The following is a 20,800-nucleotide window of genomic DNA, read 5'->3' as shown; positions in this document are numbered from 1 at the left end:
AATTCCACGTTGGCATACATCCTATTTTCCTATCCAACTATTACTCTGTGCAAAGATACTTTCCTGGATGTGAAAATTAATTCATTTGCATTTATATTCGATCAATAACAAACCAGATTTTGATGCATTTGGTCAGTTAGGAGTAACTGTAAGGTGGGCGAGGCAGCAGGTTAAATCCTCAACATGCAGGACTTATTACCAAATATAATACACTTAGTTTTATCAAGAAATGACAATAAAGTATCTTTCAATATTGATTTGTGCTTTCAGACCCTCTGAAAACACAGAAACCAGGTCAAACGTGGCTCCTGGAGGCCACACCGTGGCATTCTGAGCGTGGTAAATTAGATAAATGGCACACTTTGATCCTGACAAGTGAGTCTTAACTGGTTTCTTCAGCTGCACTCTTTAATCTGCCACATTTTCCTTTCCACTCTTCAATTTGACAAACATGATTTGAAGTGAAGCCTCCCACACAGTAAACAGCCAGCGGTGGGCTGTGAGTGGCTGAGGGAGATATTTTCCACTCGGTATTTACGCGGTGTGCACTCGGCAGCCACACGCCGTCTGCTCGTCTGTTCCTAATGCAGAAATGTCACCAAAGGTAAACAGTATAGGAGTTTAGCAGCGGAAGTTCCCACTGGAAGCAGGTGGCCTTTAACCTGCAGCTGCAGCCACTTGGGTTCATTTGAGCAGAAAAGACGCCACATCCTTCTCCAGACTCTGGGTGAAGCGATGGTTCAGGAAGAGGAGCTGGCCGTGAGGAAGCAGGCGGCTGAGCAGGACATCAATACGGCTGCTCTTCAGCAGGACCTGGAGGAAGAGAGCGGTTAGGAGCTTGTTTTTAAAGTGTTGGTAGATGTGAGGCTAACAGGAAGGAAGGAGACAGATCCCACTTCAGATACTAATCCTGAAACCCTGCATCAAATGAAGCATCATCTGCATCTTTCAAATCCAGATGTCTGCTGTGAGGAGGGCTGTCAGCTAATATTTGAGCGGTAGATGGGATGTATTTAAGGTAGGGTTGCAGGGATAAACCGGTTTGACTATTAACCATGGTGTGAAACGCTGCGGTTAACCCACCATAAAGACGTCTGCAACACCACTTTTTTTTTTTTTATAAAAATAGCGGACCAAAGCTAAAGTGAAACTGAACGAACGTACGCAGCAGAACCAGCGCCAACAACAACTGCTCCATTTCCACCTAGAAAGTGCTTCAAGTCTTCTGTGAGGAGATATTTAGACTCCCAAAGCTGCTAAATGAGAAATTCAGAACGATGTCTCGTCCATCTGCAGAGCTGGAAGAAAAAAGTTGCGACACTCCCAACTTGTCTCTCTGAAATCACTATGCAGACGAACTAGGTCCAAGTGAGTCAGATTACATCAGTGATTGAATGGATTTAACAGTAACGGTTCATATTGTGTTGTTCTATGTTTCCCCTGTATCTGTCTACAACAAGCTGTATGGAAAGCCATTTTTATATTTAATCAACTACACCTCTCTGTAATTCCTGTTCTACATTAACAATAATATAATTTATCCTTGTCCAAATAATATTCTTACTGATGAATTTGAAAAAATACGAACAAGTAGAAATTACATTTAAGTAATAAGTAATATTCATAATAACAAATGCACTAGTAGGAATTTAGCATCTTAATTAAGGTGTCTCCATTCTTCAGTGCTAACCCTGACCAGTCACCAACAGTTAAACTTTTTGTCGTTTAACCCACCCCTCTGCAGCTTCTGTACTGTTACCCACCCACTACCCCACAGAGACAGTGTCCTGCCCACGGCCAAAATCACATGGATTCAATATCAGGCTTAACAAAGCAAATCATGGAAATCTCATAAATATTAGAACAAATTCAAATGAGCAGAAAACTAGAAAACAGAAATTCAAACGGACTATTAGGCAAATAAATTAAAGATGTGATTCACTGAAAAAAACATTTTTAATGATTCTTTCTGATAACAATGGGTCACTCTGAGTTTTTTATGCAGGCTGAACATGAAAATAGTCTCTTACACCTACCTCCTGAAACTCTAGGATTAGAAAAGCCTGACAGATCTACGTCACACTGTCACTTAACATTCATGGACTCACCCATCTTGACTCGCAACGGGGAAGGCTGTTGTTGGTTGAGTCTAGTAAACAACAGAGAACATCTCATCTAGTAGAGGCTAACTGTTAGCATTAGCAACTCCACCACACAGTAGAACTCCTCCAGGCTTGTGTTATTTGTAGAGATAAAACATCAACGTTACAAATCAGTAGTAGAGTGAATCTTTCTAAGCAAAATCCCTGAAAAGGAACTATAGATATTTCATCGATTCAAAAACTTTATAGAATGTAATCATGCCTTTTATCAATAATTTATAGAATGTGTGTGTGATTTATGTTAATACACTGTTCACAAGAATTAAAGGAACATTTTTATTGGGCCTGGCATGAAATCAGTTAAAACTGTCTGATAATTTCCTGGTTGATTAAGCAGCTGAGGGCATTGTTAATCACTTTCAGCTGTATTGGTGTTCATGGACTTAATGACAGGTGCACTAAAGTGGCAACAATTACAAAGCCCTCAAGACAGGACTGGTTTAACATGTAGAGGTCATTTCAAGTTTCTCCCTCTTGATCTCTTTCGGCTGGTTTTCCACTCGTGCTAGTTTTGGCTCTCTGCTGGCAGTATGAGGCGATTTGGACTACAGCAATTGGTAAATGTTCCCACTCATGCTGACTCGAACACCCTGGATTTGGTTTTATCTTTTGGACTGGATGTGCATGATTTATCTGTGGATCCTGTGGCGTTTTCCGACCATGCTGTGATCACGTTCAGCATTTCACGTCTCCTTCCTCCAGCCCGGCGACGGTCTGCCCGTTACTCCAGGCGCTTATCTCCGAGTACGACTTCCATCTTTCTGTCGGTTTTGGACACTGATGCCCTCGCTCCGCCCTTGTCGGTTTCCTGCATTGATGTAGATGGCCTTCTGCATCGGTTCAGTGTGACCTGCTCTGCTGCTCTGGACACTGTAGCCCCACTGAGACCGAGGCGGAAACAGACAATATCTGACCCTTGGCTGAATGATGACACCCGTAGCCTCAGGCGACAGTGTAGGGTGCTGGAACGGAGGTGGAAGAGAGACAGACTGTCATGCTCTCGGCTGCTCCTGGTTGATGCACTTTCACGCTACCAGAGAGCAGTTAGATCTGCTCGTAACAACTACTTTTCTGCTATCATTTCACAGCATCATGGAGACCAGTCCAGGCTGTACAGCACAATCAACTCCCTGCTACTGTTAAATGAGTCTGATGGTCTAAATCCTACTGTTGCTTTATGCACAGAGCTACAGAGCTTTTTCCTCAACAAGATCCTTGGTATTAGGCTTAGTCTCCAGCCTCAAATACATACTATCCATGTGGAACCGCCGGACCCACCTGCCTTCTCAGACTTTGCTCCTGTTCAGCTTGCTGATTTGATGAAACTGATTAGCTCCATGAAGCCAGCTGGCTCTTCGGTGGACTGCCTCCCGGCTAAATTGGTACGTGACTCGGTGCCTGCGCTGAGCCCGGCACTCATGAACATTTTTAACATTAGCCTCAGCACTGGAGTGTTCCCTAAGGTTTTTAAAGATGCGGTTGTTCAGCCGATATTGAAAAAACCTGGTCTGGATCCCTCCACTTATGAGAACTTCCGCCCTATATCGAAAGTCCCGTTTCTCTCGAAGGTCCTTGAGAAAATTGTGCATGGCCAGATCACTGCCCATATGAATAGCAACTCGTTGCTGGATGTATTTGAGTCAGCCTTTAGACCAAACCATAGCACTGAGTCTGCTTTGGTTAGGGTGCTAAATGACATTCTGGTGGCATCTGACTCTGGGTCTAGGGTACTGCTGCTCCAGCTGGACCTTTCAGCGGCTTTTGATACGGTCGATCACCAAATTTTACTGAATTGGCTTGGGTCTTGGGTTGGGGTGACGGGGGTGGCGCTTAAATGGTTCCGCTCCTACCTATCAAACCGTACCATCTCTGTACAGATTGGTGACTGTGCATCCTCCAGTCTTCCACTGCCTTGGGGGGTGCCGCAAGGTTCCGTTCTTGGGTCATTGCTGTTTTCAATCTACCTTCTGCCTCTGGGCAATATCCTGAATCAGCATGGCCTGAGCTACCACATCTACGCAGATGACTGTCAGCTATACGTGGAAATGGACGAGAAAAATGCGGGCTCGAAATTGGCTGCATGTATGGATGACGTGAAGGGCTGGCTGGCATCCAACTTCTTAAAACGGAATGAAAAGAAGTCTGAGTTTATTGTTTTTGACCCCCGCAACCACCATGGCTCTCACCCTGTTTGTGACCTTTTAACCCTTAACCCCAGTGTGTGATGAGTCTCGGGGTCAAGCTGGATGCTGGACTCACAATGGCCCCACAGTTAAACTCTGTAGTGAGGTCTTGTTTTTATCAGCTTCGCCGCCTTACTCACCTCAGACGAATCCTGAAACGGAGGCATTTGGAGTCAGTCATTCATGCATTCATTACCTCTCGCCTGGACTATGCAAACGCCCTCCTCATTGGTGTTCCGGACACTGCCCTGAATCGGCTGCAGGTTGTTCAGAACGCTGCTGCCAGGTTCTTGACGGGTACACACCGACGTAGCCACATTACCCCTCTCCTGACACATCTTCACTGGCTCCGTCATTTTCAGAGTGCAGTTTAAGTTACTGACTTTTGTTTTTAAAGCACTCAATGACCTGGCACCTTCCTACGTCTCTGCCCTTCTCACTCCATATGTGCCCACCCGCTCGTTGAGGTCGGCTGACCTTTTGCTGCTGCACACGCCGCGGATGAGACTCAAATCGTGGGGGGACCGAGCATTTGTCCATGCTGCCCCAAAGCTATGGAACTCACTGCCCATTGGAGTTCGGCAGGCTCCATCTCTGGCGGTTTTTAAATCTCGTTTAAAGACCCACTTTTACACTTTGGCTTTTAGACAGTGACTCGTTTTAGTGTTTTATTGTGTCATTGTTTTAATGTGCTCTTATTATTCATGTTTTCTCTGCTTTTAATTGAGATTTTTATCATTTGCTTTAGCTCCTTGTAATGGGTGTGTTTTGTTTTAGCCTGTGCAGCACTTTGGGCAGCTCCCATGCTGCATTTTAAATGTGCTATATAAATAAACTATGCTATGCTATGCTTAACCCTACAGAAGTTGCACAGGTTGTCCATCTTCTCCAGGATGGCACATCCACACGTGCTGCAGCAAGAAGGTTTAATGTGTCTCCCAGCACAATCTCCAGAACATGGAGGAGATTTCAGGATACTGGCGGTTATTCTCGGAGAGCTGGACAGGGCCGTAGAAGGTCCACAACCCATCAGCAGGACCGATACCTGCTCCTTTGTGCAAGGTGGAACAGGCTGAGCACTGCTCGTGCCCTACAGAATGACCTCCAGAGGGCCACTGGTGTGAACGTCTCCACCCAAACAATCAGGAACAGACTTCATGAAGACGGCCTGAGGGCCCGACGTCCTGTAGTGGGCCCTGTGCTCACTGCCCAGCACCGTAGAGCTCGACTGGCATTTGCTCAAGAACACCAGAATTGGCAAGTCCGCCACTGGCGCCCTGTACTTTTTACAGACGAGTGCAGGTTCACCCTGAGCACCTGTGATAGACGTGAAAGAGTCTGGAGAAGACAAGGAGAACATTATGCTGCCTGCAACGTCGTTCAACATGACAGGTTTGGTGATGGTCTGGGGAGGCATATCCATGGAGGGATGCACAGACCTCTACTGCTTAGGAAATGGTGCCCTGACTGCCATAAGGTATGGAGATGAAATCCTTGAACCCTTTGTCAGACCCTACGCTGATGCAGTAGGTCCTGGATTTCTACTAATGCACGACAATGCCCGGCCTCATGTGGCAAGAGTATGCAGACAGTACCTGGAGAATGAAGGAATTGAAACTGTTGAATGGCCTTCACGATCCCCTGACTTAAACCCAATAGAACATCTGTGGGACATTATGTTTCGGTCCATTAGGCGGCGCCAGGTTGCTCCTCAGACTGTACAAGAGCTCAGGGACGCCCTCACACAGATCTGGGAGGAAATGCCACGAGACACCATCCGTTGTCTCATTAGGAGCATGCCCCGACGTTGTCAAGCATGCACACAAGCTCGTGGGGGCCATACAAGATACTGAAAAGCAATTTTAGTTGCAGAAATTAAGTTTTTGAAATAATGGACTAGCTTGCCACATCTTCCTTTCACTCTGATTTTAGGGTGTCTACACAATTGAGCCCTCTGTAGGCTGATAACTTTTATTTTCATTAAAAGACTTGGCATCCTTTTGTTCCTAAGACATTGCCCTGTCGTTATATGTATAGATATCCAACTTCATATTGAGATCTGATGTATCTAATGTGTTTCTTTAAAGTGTTCCTTTCATTTTTGTGAGCAGTGTACATATGTGAAATCACTTCATGTAATATAATCGTGGTAATCGTGAATATTTCTCAGACTATAATCATACCACAAAACTTTATAATCGTTGCAACCTTAGTTAAAGGTAAACCTCCAGTTCTCTGAACCAGTGTGGTTGACTAAAAAAATTTAATTATTATTTCTTATTATAGTCGCTCATTCTGTTTTTCTCACAGGAAGAACGTGAAAACAGTCTCCAACACCCATCTCCTGCAATAGCTTCTGATAGAAATTAGAAGGTGAAACTCTAGGATTAGAAAATCATCACACTGTGATGTCACACAGTGAATTTGCATTTATGGCCTCACCCATCTTAGCTTGCACCTGCCCAGAGGGAGGCTTTTTAAAAAAATGTTTGAAATGAGGAGAGAGAGCGGAGTGTGTTGGAGGTGGTTACTTTGCAACATGGCGGAACGCATTCTGTTAGCCAATCACAAGCAAGGTGTGTGCATATTATTATGAATAATCCTGCTATTTTCAGCCCACCTGTGCACCAGCCTACCTCTGCATCTCAGAACAGGAGCATCATTAATGACTCATAAGGCACTGATTTACACTAGAGAACACTGCAGATATATTGATTAAACGCGTAAACCACACCTTTGTTCGAGTTATCCTAGAGACTGTTTTCTGTATTTCACATTATTAGGGCTGCACAATATATCGAAAAATTATCGTCATCTCGATAACAGGACGTGCGATAGGCCCATCGCAAAGCACGTCAAAAACGGCGATAAATGTTGGTTCAAACATTTCCATCCGTGTCATACATAAGCTTTTTGTAAACCAGCTCTGTTTTTTACGCGGAAGTATTATTTGACCAATCAAATGTAGCCCTTCTGATATGCGCCCAATCAGATGGGTCCGTTCACGTAATACGCCCGCCCCCTACGTAGACCCTTAGGATGGAAAGCAGCACCCGAACTGAGTTAGCGGCGCCGTTCCCTTGTTCGTCATGCTGGCTCAGATTAACGAACGCACTTTGTGCTGAGGTTTCTGGAATCAGCGCTGCTTTCAAACGTGAACGTGAGTCCGCTCGGTGTCGTTAAGCAGCTGATAATAACCGGGCTGACTCCGACACGTGCCGGTGAACCAACCCACCTTCCTCCATGTCGCTAGTGTTCCACCGGGTGGTGGCTCCGGTTAGCTTCTAGCTAAAAGGCTACAGCACTCTCCTCCCAGTCCCTCTGGGATTTGCTGTTGCATTTAAGTGATGTTAACTATTATTTAACATTTAAACTATTTATTCTAAAAACCCTGGCAAGGGATGTTTTTCTATATTTGGAGCATCAGAAAAAGTTTTATGGTGGAGGTGATGTTTTAAAGTCACTGAGAAACTGCATGCATGCAGTTTGTTGTTTTGCTGCTAATACAGTAGCAGGTGCAGCCGCTAATACAGTAGCAGGTGCAGCTGCTAATACAGTAGCAGGTGCTAATACAGTAGCAGGTGCAGCCGCTAATACAGTAGCAGGTGCAGCTGCTAATACAGTAGCAGGTGCTAATACAGTAGCAGGTGCTAATACAGTAGCAGGTGCTAATACAGTAGCGGGTGCAGCTGCTAATACAGTAGCAGGTGCAGCTGCTAATACAGTAGCAGGTGCAGCTGCTAATACAGTAGCAGGTGCAGCCGCTAATACAGTAGCAGGTGCAGCTGCTAATACAGTAGCAGGTGCTAATACAGTAGCAGGTGCAGCTGCTAATACAGTAGCAGGTGCAGCTGCTAATACAGTAGCAGGTGCTAATACAGTAGCAGGTGCAGCTGCTAATACAGTAGCAGGTGCAGCCGCTAATACAGTAGCGGGTGCAGCTGCTAATACAGTAGCAGGTGCAGCCGCTAATACAGTAGCGGGTGCAGCTGCTAATACAGTAGCAGGTGCTAATACAGTAGCAGGTGCAGCTGCTAATACAGTAGCAGGTGCAGCCGCTAATACAGTAGCGGGTGCAGCTGCTAATACAGTAGCAGGTGCAGCCGCTAATACAGTAGCAGGTGCTAATACAGTAGCAGGTGCAGCTGCTAATACAGTAGCAGGTGCAGCTGCTAATACAGTAGCAGGTGCTAATACAGTAGCAGGTGCAGCTGCTAATACAGTAGCAGGTGCAGCCGCTAATACAGTAGCGGGTGCAGCTGCTAATACAGTAGCAGGTGCAGCCGCTAATACAGTAGCGGGTGCAGCTGCTAATACAGTAGCAGGTGCGGCTGCTAATACAGTAGCAGGTGCAGCCGCTAATACAGTAGCAGGTGCAGCTGCTAATACAGTAGCATCCTTCCATCAGGAAGGGGGTTCTGCAGCATCCGGTCCAGAACCAGCAGACTGAGAGACAGCTTTTTCCATCAGGCCATCAGACTGCTGAACATGGCGCAGACACCTCAGCCTCACTACTGAAACTCCAACATTACACACTCCATACTGTACATTAATGCCACTGTTTTGCACATACCAACCTCTGTATATTTTATATCTCTTATCTTATTGTTTACTTTATTCATTTGTAAAACACGTATATACACACTATACACACACTCACACGCACACACGTAGAACGATATATTAAAAAAAATAATAATAATATACTTGCATAAACATTTAGTAATGTATATACATTACAACTTATACATATTATTACTTAGATTAGCCATTTTTATATTTTACTTGTTTTTACATGACTGTATTTTTGCATAACTCTGTTGCTGTGAAGCTCGCACACAAGAATTTCACTCGCATGTACTGTACCAGTGTACCTGCACATGTGACGTGACAATAAAAGTGATTTGATTTGATTTGAGGAGCAGCTGCTAATACAGTAGCAGGTGCAGCTGCTAATACAGTAGCAGGTGCAGCTGCATGTTTTTGCAATAAAAATGTTATGTTGTAATGGAATTCATGCATTAGTTTTTGTTTGCTTTGAACCCAGAGCAGACGTCACACGCCAGACGACATCACACTGCATACTTTAGTATTTGTCCATTTATCGTGAGTAATATCGATATCGCAATATTAAGCACTGTTATCGAATATCGCAGGTTTTCCTAATATCGTGCAGCCCTACACATTATCCAACAGAACATGTCAGGTTAGCTAAAACAAGAAAATGCTAAAGTCTTTTCCCTTGTTTGAACACACTCCCAAAGGCATAACGGTGAAAACGAACAATTCTTGGACCTTTTATTCAATGTTCAAAACATCTGTTCTGCTGCAGAGACGAGCATCTAGGGAGTGTCTGCAAAGTGCAACACCCTGCTTCTAAAGCCTCCGTCTAGTTGTCACTAAATCAACAGGAGACAAATTACATCATTTCATTGTAATACAATTCAAGTGCTGTGGTTTATATAATGTGTGTAGTTGCATTTGAACGGCCTGTCGGTGAGACTGACGGAGACACAGAGCATCACATATGACGTGTCATTACAGTCAGGGATGCTCAGATCTGGTCCTCTCACCTCGCTGCCCGGCCCCAGCATGTGCAGGCTCTCTAAGCAGTGTTGGCTCAGGTTCCTCAGGGTTCCCTCGGCCAGCAGCAGGTTCTCGTGAGGCTCACAGACCAGGGTGAAGGCCAGACTGTGGACCCCCAGCCACAAAACCACCGTCTCTCCGGTGAAGGGGTCTCCTGCTCTCAGGCGCATCACTCCGCTGTCTGCATCCTGAACAGCTGCAGCCTCTTGACCTGGAGCTGGGTCCACCAGCAGGCGACCAGAAGCCTCCCGAGACAGAGAGACGGCACTCCAGACCTGCCTGAGGAGGACAAGCTGCCATTAACACTCCTGGAGGTCATGGTGACAGTCAGAGACAGGGACATCAAAATGTGATATTCAGCAAAAATTTCCAGTTGTTTAAAACCATTGTCATGGTGATGCTGTGAATTAAAGCCACTGATTGAAGCGTGTTTATGGGATTTTTTTTTTAGCTGCTGTTAGTGACAGCAGCTCAGGAATACTGAAGTGTTTCCCAGAGAGGATTCTTCAGCACCTGCTGTGGCTGGACAGGATTCAGACTGACAACTTCCAGGTGAGTAGACACGTCACTGATAAATGATGGACTCCGAGTGGTTTGGAAAGACCCAGTTCTGGGTGGCAGAAAGGATCCCAGGAAGGAACTTCCTGCTTGGTTGTCAGCCTGTCAGAGGGAAGATGGAGGGTTACTGGGACTGATGAACATGGCCAATTTTATTAGTCCTCCATGACTACCCAGGGTCCAGACCAGGAAGCAGAGTCGTAGTTTAACACACCCCTCTGCAGCTTCTGTACAGATTAATAGTTACAGTTCTTTTGAGCATCTTATTCTTAGTTTTCCTAATCCAGATTGCAAAACTGTGAAACCACTCTTGTTTGTAGTTTTATATCGTCCACCAGGCCCTTACTCTGAGTTTTTAGGTCAGATCTCTGATTTTTTTTATTTGATTTGGTGCTAAATACTGATAAGGTCATTGTAGTGGGGGATTTTAACATACATGTGGACATTAAAAATGATAGCCTCAATGTAGCCTTTAGTAATATCTTAGACTCTATTGGTTTTACTCAAAGAATACATAGCTCCACCCACTCCTGCCATCATACATTAGACCTTGTGCTGACTTATGGCATAGAGTGTGAGGAAATAACAATCTTTCCACATAATCCAGTCCTCTCGGACCACATTCTGATAACCTTTGAGTTTTTTATAACTGAGCTCTCGAGACATGAAAGTAAATTTCACTATAGTCGGTCTCTATCCGACAACGCTGTTGCATCTTTTAAATCAACTGTTCCATCTTTACTGTCCTCAGCATCTCAGAGGAACGTAGCAGAGGGCAATATTTTCAGTTCTAGCCCCTCACAAATTGATGATCTAGTTCATAATGTTACTTCTTCTTTACGTGTGGCATTAGATGACACTAGGAGTCCTACTTATCCTGGAAAAATAGTCTTCTGCTTTATAAAAGTAAGCTTCGACAAGCTAGAACTGCTTATTTTTCATAACTAATTGAGGAGAGTAAGAATAATCCTAAATTTCTCTTCAGTACAGTTGCTAAACTTACACAGAATCATAGCTCTGAACCATCTATTCCCTTAGCCCTCAGCAGCAATGACTTCATGGGATTTTTTACAAGTAAAATTAATTCTATTAGAAACAAAATCTTTAGCATTCTCCCTAATGCGATTTCTTTTTCCTCAGTAAGTGAGGCAGCATCAGAGGTGACTGTAGAACCTCATCTGTGCTTGAACCGTTTTGATCCAGTTGAGCTTTCAGAGTTATCAAAAATATTAGCTTCATCTAAACCTTCCACTTGCATTTTGGATCCAATCCCAACCAAATTATTTAAAGAAGCATTTCCTTTGGTTACTGCCCCCATTCTAAATATAATCAATCTATCCTTAGTAAATGGGTATGTACCACAAGATTTTAAAGTTGCTGTAATCAAACCTTCACTTAAGAAACCTTCTCTGGATCCAAATGACCCAATGAATTATAGACCAATATCTAACCTTCCATTTTTAATCAAAGTCCTGGAGAAAATAGTGGCCATCCAAGTATGTCAGCATTTAAACACTAATGCTCTGTTTGAGGAATTTCAGTCTGGTTTTAGAGAGTATCACAGCACTGAAACTGCATTAGTGAGAGTTACAAATGATATTCTCATGGCCTCAGATAAAAATCTTGTGTCTGTTCTAGTCTTGTTAGATCTCAGTGCTGCCTTTGACACAGTTGATCACAATGTTCTTTTAGAAAGACTTGAACATGTTGTAGGGATCAAAGGAACAGCACTAGGCTGGTTTAAATCCTACCTGTCTGACAGATTTCATTTTGTAAATGTACACGACAAATCTTCTTCATACTCCAGGGTTACTTGTGGAGTACCACAGGGTTCAGTGCTTGGACCAATTATTTTTACTATGTATATGCTCCCAATTGGTAAAATCATTAGACAGCATGGGATAAACTTTCACTGTTACGCTGATGATACTCAGTTATATTTATTCAATAACCCTGATGAACCTAATCGGTTGGGTAGATTACAGGCTTGTCTTGAGGACATAAAAAGTTGGATGACTCTAAACTTTTTGCTTTTAAATCAAGACAAGACGGAAGTTCTCATCTTTGGACCAGAAATCCAGAAAAGGAAATTGCTTAGCCAATCACCTGACCTGAATGGCATTACATTAATCTCCGAGAACAAAGTAAGGAACCTTGGTGTTATCTTTGACCAGGACATGTCATTAAAATCCCAGGTTAAACAGGTTTGTAGGATTTCCTTTTTCCACCTTCGGAATATTGCTAAGATTAGAAGCATCCTTTCTAGGAGTGATGCTGAAAAACTAGTTCATGCATTTATTACATCAAGACTGGATTACTGTAATTCATTACTCTCAGGAAGTCCACAGAATGTAGTTAAAAGTCTTCAGCTTGTCCAAAATGCTGCAGCTAGAGTTCTGATGAGAATTAAAAAGAGAGATCATATCTCTCCTGTCTTGGCTTCCCTACACTGGCTACCTGTTAAATTCAGAATAGATTTTAAGATCCTTCTTCTCACATATAAAGCTCTTAATAATCTAGCTCCATCATACATTAGTGATCTGATTGTTCCATACGTTCCATTTCCCTTCCGGTCAGCAAGATGGCACCTGTGCTTGGCTTAGCTGCAGTCACCGGCCACTTTTTCAAACTTCTCTCCACTAACCTCCTCTTTTCCACCTTGCTTCTGTCTGCGATCTTCTTCAGTAGTGTCCCTGCTACCATCTCCTCTGATCGCCAGACTCTTTTGTCCTTCCGTTTGTTCACGATTGCCCAAGATGCACCGAGGATTTACCATCCTGTTTGTTTACCTGAGCGGCGTACCGGCCCGGAACCAATCGACGATCCAGAGCTGCGCACCTCTAGCGATGTTTGTCCGGTCCCGGGAAAATGTCGGAGGAAAAGAGGTAAACGAGCAGGAATCCAGATGAGAATAAGACTTCTCTTAAAGCGTGGTTTATCTGGTAAACATCGGCACTATTTTCTAGCTTCTTGTCCTTTGTTTGGTGACCTGAGCGCCACTTCTGCATTCCTGCCAGGCCGCTTTGCGGCACGGTTCATCCGTCCAAGTTTTTTAAGGTCGGGTTATCCTCATTCCTCAGTGGTTTCTCCTCCTGTTCCCTCCATAAGTGGTTTTTATAAACACCGTGGATCTAACCCTGCTAATTTACGTCCACTAACTCCAGCTGTTTCTGTAGTTTCTGATTCCTCCACCTCACTCAGCATGGCTCTATTAAATACCCACTCTGTTAACAATAAGTCCTTCCTGCTCAATGATCTAATTCTGTCTAAAAACCTGGATTTTCTGTTTCTGACTGAAGTTTGTTAGCAAACATCTGATTATTCTGCTCTGATTGAACTCTGCCCGAGTGGTTATTCTTTTCTTAGCCAGCCCCGGGGTTCTGGTCGTGGTGGAGGCCTAGCTGTTGTTTTCAGAGACCATCTTCCATGTAGCTCTACAACCTCTGGTCACTTTGCTTCCTTTGAACTGCAGCTGATTAAAGTTGGGCGTAAGGACCCGTTCTACTGTGCTATGGTTTATCGTCCACCTGGTCCAAACAGTTCTTTCCTTCAGGAGTTTAGTGACTTTCTATCCTCCACTGTGAAGCTGTCCAGACTGGTGATTGTTGGTGACTTTAACATCCACGTTGATGATCCCTCTGATCACTTTGCCATGAATTTCTCCAGCCTTAAGGACTCCTTCAGCTTTACCCAGCATGTTTCTGGCCCCACACACACCAGGGGGCACACTCTAGACCTTGTTTTTACCCTGAGTCTAAATGCTGACAGTGTTTGTCCTGAGGACGTTTATATTTCAGACCACCATTGCATTTTCTTTAACGTGTCAGTTTCTGCGTCCCCACCTCCTGCTCGCCGTATGGTTAGTTCTCGTTTTCTTAATGAGAGCACAGCTAGCTATTTTTCTGCTGCTTTTGATCCACCCTGTTCTTCTGATAACGACCCAGATTCCTTAACTTCTCAGTTTAACCAGCACTGCCTCTCCATTCTGGACAACATCTGTCCTGTCAGAACCAGATCAGTTCCTGCAGTGAACTCTACTCCCTGGTTTAATGACAGCCTTCGCAGCCTGAAGCGCCAATGCAGAAAAATTGAGCGTTTGTGGAAGAAAACCCATCTCCACGTCCATCTGCTGCACCTAAAGGATCTTCTGTCATCCTTTAACTCTGCAGTCAGAGACGCTAGGGTTTCCTATTTCTCCAACCTGGTGTCCCAGAGCAAAGGGAACCCTAAGGTGCTGTTTAACACCATCAGCAGCATTGTCTCTCCTGCCTCTCCTACAGCCTCCATCCACTCTGTTGCAGACTGTGAGAACTTTCTGTCTTTCTTTGTGGACAAAGTCAATAAGGTTAGATCTAGCATCTCTCCTTCAGCCTTATCGCTGCCTCTCCCGACTCCAACCAGGTCCATCATCCTAGATAGCTTTGCTCCTGTTTCTTTGCCTGAGTTAACCAAACTAGTTAACTCTATGAAGACCTCTGCATGCCCCCTCCACGTCTTACCCTCATCTTTGTTTAAAAGTGCTTTTCAGTCCATCGGTCCCAGCGTGCTCTCTATAATTAATGCTTCTCTGGTCTCTGGTCAGGTCCCTGCTCACGTTAAGAACGCTGTAATCCACCCGCTTCTTAAATAACCGAGTCTCGACCCCTCTCTCCATAGCAGCTTCAGACCCATCTCTAAACTTCCGTTCATCTCCAAGATCTTGGAAAAGGTTGTGGCTAAACAACTCACAGCTGCTCTTGATGAACATAACATCTATGATAGCTTCCAGTCAGGTTTTCGTAGAGCTCATTCTACTGAAACAGCTCTTCTTAGGGTCTCTAATGACCTTCTGACTCAGAGTGATGCAGGGGACTGTTCTGTTCTGGTCCTGCTGGACCTGATTGCAGCCTTTGACACTGTTGACCATCACCTGCTACTGGAGAGGCTGAGAGACTGGGTCGGCCTATCAGGATCTGCTCTGGAGTGGTTCTCCTCTTATCTCTCTGAGCGCTCCTTTTCTGTGGCCGTCTCCAGATTTAGATCCTCCACCACCTCTCTTACCCATGGTGTCCCACAAGGTTCTGCGCTGGGACCTCTACTATTCCTCCTCTATCTGCTTCCTTTTCAGCACATCCTGAGCTCCTTCAAAGGAATTTCCTACCATCTTTACACTGATGACATCCAACTAAACATCTCCTTTAAGCCCCATGAGATGTATAAGCTGCAGCTGTTACACACCTGCTTAGACTCTATCAAAACCTGGATGGTGGGAGCTTTCTTCAGCTGAATGAAGATAAGACTGAGATCCTCATCTGTGTCCCAGACAAGCTGGTCACCAAAGTCAGAGACTCTCTTGGTCAGCTTGCTTCCCACACCAAACCTTCTGTCAGGAATCTTGGTGTGACCTTTGACCCAGCTCTCACCCTGGATTCTCACGTCAATTCTCTTGTTGGCTCTTCCTTCTTCCATCTCAGGAGCATTGCTAAGCTGAGTCCCATTCTGTCCCGCTCTGAACTTGAGACAGTTCTCCACACCTTCATCTCCTCACGCTTAGACTACTGTAACTCTCTTTTCACGTGTCTGAGCAGAACCTCCCTGAACCGTCTACAGGTGGTTCAGAACGCCTGTGCTCGGCTTCTGACCAAGTCCTCCAAACACACCCACATCACCCCGCTTCTCCTCCAGCTTCACTGGCTGCCAGTCAACTTCAGGGTTCATTTCAAGATCCTGGTTCTGGTCTATAGGGCCTTACATGGACAAGCACCATCTTACATTGGTGATCTTCTTAGTCCCTACACCCCCAGCAGGTCCCTGAGGTCCAGTGATCAAAGCCTACTGGTTGTGCAGCACACCAGGCTAAAGGTCAAAGGTGACAGATCATTTGCTGCTGTGGCCCCCAGACTCTGGACCTCTCTCTCCCTGAGCCTGAGATCAGTGGACTCAGTGGTCTCCTTTAAAAAGCAGCTGAAGACTCACTTGTTCAAGCTGGCTTTTGTATGACCTTCTTCACCTCTCTCTCTTTATTCTGCTCTCCCCACCTATTCCACCTTCCTCAGGATCCACTGATTTCCCTCTTTCCTGTTCACTCTCTCTCTCTTTCTTAACATTTTTTCTTTTAAATCGCAATTGCTTATTCTTGCTCATTTTAAATATATTTTTTAAACATTTTCGAAATGCTTTTTTACATTTTTACAATTTTTATGTTCTTTGTTTTTGTTTTTGTGAAGCTCCTTGTTATTTTTATCTTGAGAGGCGCTATAGAAATTATATTTGCTTCTTCTTCTTCTAACCGAGCACTTCGCTCTCAGACTGCAGGTTTACTGGTGGTTCCCAGAATATCTACAATTAGGATGGGAGGCAGATCTTTTAGTTATCAAGCTCCTCTCCTGTGGAACCAGCTCCCAACTTTAGTCCGTGTGGCAGACACCTTGTCTACTTTTAAGGCTTAAAACATTTTTATTTGATAGGGCCTATGGTTAAAATCTGATGTTAGCCCAGATCTGGACAAGTGGGGGAGTAGAGGAAGGTGGAGTGTACAGTCGGTAAACACTAGGGATGTCCCGATCAGGTTTTTTTGGCCCTCCAGTCCGAGTCATTTGATTTTGAGACTGCCGATACCGAGTCCCGATCTAATACTTTCGATAAATAAATTTAAAAAAAGAAAGAAAAGGAAGAAACTGATGTGAGGTAGCTTGAACAATCAAGTAATAAATAACATAAATGTTTCACTTTTGGACTTTATTGCGAATATAAAAAGTCTAATATAAAAACAGATAGCACTTCAACTTAAAATACCTGGCAGGGGTCTATTTTGCCTTGGCCCCCAAAATGCTTAGATACGTCCCTGGTCATGGGACGGAGTTTTCAAAATGATCTGAATTGTATCAACTATATAAATACTACATGCTGATAAATTATTGCTTTATACAAGTACAAACGTGTAGTGGGATAAATCTAACTATATTTTATTTTTTTAAGAACTTTGTTTTCTTGGTTTTTATTTTCTTATCTTCCTGTCCTGTCTGTCTCTGATCTTCCTGCATCTCCCAGTCCTCCAGAAAAACTCCTGCCTGCTTCCTTCTTTTTCACCTCACAAGTAACGTTTTAACTAGCAGATCAAATTGATCTATTGACCTCAAAAAAGCGGAGTGCGCCGCGCTGCCCGGCTGCGCCAGTGACGAGCGCTGCAGCGGGGGCAGCGCGAGCGCGTCCACACGTCATGCTCAAATACAGACAGAACATACCAGAGAGAAAAAGAATTGACATGAAAGACTGTGTGTTAATTATATATTTTTTGGTGACGCCACTTAGAAACTTAGAAAATGTTACTGTGGCCGTGTGCAGAACACAGCTGGAGTTCATGAATAATCAGCGGTCTGCCTGCCGCTCTCTGCTCAAAAGAATCCCCGCTACGCTGAGTCCATATAAATAATATAATAAAAGTAGAAACTGGATCTCTTTGTGCTCCTTCTGGGTGTGTAAGTTAAGGGCATCAGGGAGGCTGACAACCTTTAAGGAGAACAAAGTTGCTCTCCTGTAATTTGAACCCAGTATCAGAGGGGCTTGGATTGGGAAGTAAAGCCCGAGTCCCGATCAGTCTGAAACCACGTGATCGGGGTCGATTTCCAATCATGTGATCGGATCAATCAATCAGTCTAGGGCTGAAACGATTCCTCGAGTACCTCGAATAATTCGAGTACAAAAAATCCTCGAGTCAAATTCTCTGCCTCGAGGATTCGTTTAATTCATATTTAATTAATTCATGGTTTTGCAAACGCACGGGGTCATGTTTCACCCGGACCGAAATAAGTGACGCACATGCCCACTGCACTGCGAGTAGCGAATGTAACTTAACTTTCTCTTAAGCCATGGTGGACAACTTGAACCCCGGTGGAGTGCGAAAAAGACAGAAAATGTAAAAGTTGTGGAACCATTTTTCACGTCGTAAGGTGGAAAACGTAGTCCAGTATAAATACTGTAAAATGGATTTAGCCTACCACAACACCACATCTTCCGTGCTGCAGCACCTGTAAATGTCACTTCTGCAAGCGGACTCGGATCCTCTACAAGATAGTGCATTTTAGCCTGTATTTCTATGTATTCTGCAGACACTGTGCGACTTTTTCGTTTGTAGCACTCAGTTTCAGCTCACACCGTACGTCTGGTAGCAACACGTCGGACTTAAAATGTGCTAAAAATTGCAGTTTTTACACAACATGTCGGACTTTTTATTGTGTTGTTATTGATATTTGTGTCCCTCGGGATTGCTGCAGGAGGACGCAGGTATTTATGAGAGTGGTGGAGGAAAACGAAAGAAAGTAAATAAATGTTTTGTGATCAGTATAATTTGACAAAACCACAGCAAACATGCTTTCTCGACAATCCTTGTTATTGTGTGAGAAAAAAAAGTGTAGAAATTAAAACGGACGTGTGTTAATAGGGAAACAGCCGGCGAGCTGTTTGCGCATGCGCCGTGAGCGGTTCTGGTTCTGTTTGGGCCGCAGCCGCTCGCAGCGCTACTTCAACAGTTATCCTCCTAGTTTTTGTCTGGCTTGCAGGCTGGTAGATTCTCGCACGAGGGGAAAATCGGCTCAGGCTGTATACTTATTTTTTGCACACGCATTTGTTTACTGTGAAGTAAAGTTGAAGTGCTGAAGTTTTGCAAACTTAATTTTGAATAAAACTTGAAGAATAACTGGCAATTGCTTTCTCATTTTGAGAGGTCTTTCATATTTTATAACATGCTATTTGATATAATGGTTTACAAACACAAAAGGGTAATTTATTAGAGTACTCGATTAATCGAAAAAAAGATTCGATAGAGTACTCGATTACAAAAATATTCAATAGCTGCAGCCCTAAATCAGTCAATACTTTATTAATCCCAGAGGGAAATTAGAGATCGAGACATCCCTAGTGAAGATGTCTCTCCCTTGCCCTGCCTCCAACATGCCTCCATCTAAATAGGATAGATTATCCAGAGTTTTCTTTGTAGTTATGCTGCTATAGGCTTAGACTGCTGGAGGACACACTGACCACTTTTCACACTCGACTACTTTCTTCTACTATCTGCTCTTTAACTGTATTATTTCCTGCTATTTCAGCTGTTAACTTTATTTTCCCTCTAAGTGTTTTTCTCCCCAGAAGAAGCTACAACGATGTTCTGCTGAGCTGTGGTGGCCTTATGGAGGGGGCCATCGACTAGCACACTGCTGCTAACCACTAAATCATTATCCCTCTCTTGATAATAACTTTTTGCTTTCCTTGGCATAGAATGTGCTACTACTGGTTTATCCGTTTAATTATAGATTCACTAGGAGAAATACAATAAAGTTTATCCCTCACCAAATAGAATATTTACTAAGAAATCACAATATAACTATAGACACATTACTTGGTGTGTGTGTGTTCTGTCTTCTCGATCCCCAGTGAGTCGTGGTGGATGGCTGCTTATACTGAGCCAGGATTCTCTGGAGGTTTCTTCCTGTTAAAAGGGAGTTTTCCTCTCCACTGTCTCTGCATGCATGCTTAGTATGAGGATTGCTGTAAAGCAACCTGCTGGGTTCCTTATATGTGAAACTTTTTTCTGATTGGCTTAATGAACTGAGCTGTATTGGAATGTTTACTATGTGAAGTACCTTGAGACGACTCTTGTCGTGATTTGGTGTTATATAAATAAACTTGAATTGAATTGAAAGGAAGTGTTCGGAAACCCACTCCTCAACACCTGCCTCCAGGTGTGGTCCTGACAGTGACAGCCAGAATACCTCGCTACGACGCTGATCTTCTCCTTTTGCAGCAGCCTCCTGTCCTCCGAGCTGAGCTCCCGGTGCTGCTCACACAGAACCGCCTCGTCTGGACCGAAGACCCGGGAGTAAAGAACCCGAGTGTCGCCGGCAGACAGAACGCTGACGGGACACACGGAGTGGATCAGGAAACAGCGGACCATGTTCCTACATAGACGTTAGAGAAGCCCCTCATTTCTCTGGGAAAATAATCTTTGTTGACTTCCGTGTTGGTCACGTGACCTCTCAACGCTTAACTGTTGTATCGCGTTGTTTCAGCCAGAAGAGGGCGCTCGGGATTCCGTCCTCTAAATAATGTGTGGAATGTGCTGTAAAAATGAGATTAACAGATATTTTTATATTTTATTCGTTTTCATCCTTTGATTTGTGTCATTTTCTCTTTGATCCGTGAATCTATGTCAATTTTTATTAATGGGGAACTCACTCTGATTCATCGTTTAGGCTGAAAGAGGTCCAGTGCAGTATAGAACCTCTCATCATTATCATGTTTTAATATTAGATAATTAGCGTAAAAGAGCAAGCAGCT

General features: G+C 44.0%; 1 protein-coding gene across 2 annotated transcripts; it reads right to left on the bottom strand.

Annotated features, from left to right (window-relative positions):
• Positions 1–387: 387 nt before the first annotated feature.
• On the bottom strand, positions 388–20,513 carry ap5s1 (adaptor related protein complex 5 subunit sigma 1). 2 transcript variants are annotated; one of them, XM_054735088.2, is made up of 3 exons: positions 20,196–20,513; positions 9,919–10,206; positions 388–813 (listed from the first exon to the last, which is right to left on the bottom strand). In XM_054735088.2, exons 1-3 carry the CDS (start codon positions 20,415–20,417, stop codon positions 685–687), a joined length of 639 nt encoding a protein of 212 aa, XP_054591063.1. In that variant the 5' UTR covers positions 20,418–20,513; the 3' UTR covers positions 388–684. The 2 variants fall into 2 exon arrangements, with proteins under 2 accessions (XP_054591063.1, XP_054591064.1); XM_054735089.2 differs by having other exon boundaries at positions 9,919–10,210; positions 20,236–20,512.
• Between the last annotated feature and the right edge of the window lie 287 nt (positions 20,514–20,800).

This window comes from Nothobranchius furzeri, chromosome 18, assembly GCF_043380555.1.
Source record: "Nothobranchius furzeri strain GRZ-AD chromosome 18, NfurGRZ-RIMD1, whole genome shotgun sequence".
Taxonomy (NCBI): domain Eukaryota; kingdom Metazoa; phylum Chordata; class Actinopteri; order Cyprinodontiformes; family Nothobranchiidae; genus Nothobranchius; species Nothobranchius furzeri.
This window is presented reverse-complemented; position numbering and strand designations above follow the sequence as displayed.

Excerpts from the sequence above, each read along its gene's own strand:
- ap5s1 (XM_054735088.2), bottom strand. The coding sequence starts at position 20,417 with ATGGTCCGCTGTTTCCTGATCCACTCCGTGTGTCCCGTCAGCGTTCTG. Across the intron at positions 10,207-20,195 it reads AGGACCACACCTGGAGGCAG|GTCTGGAGTGCCGTCTCTCT; the intron begins GTGTTGAGGAGT and ends CTCCTCAGGCAG. Across the intron at positions 814-9,918 it reads TGCTGGGGCCGGGCAGCGAG|GTCCTGCTGAAGAGCAGCCG; the intron begins GTGAGAGGACCA and ends CTCTTCCTCCAG.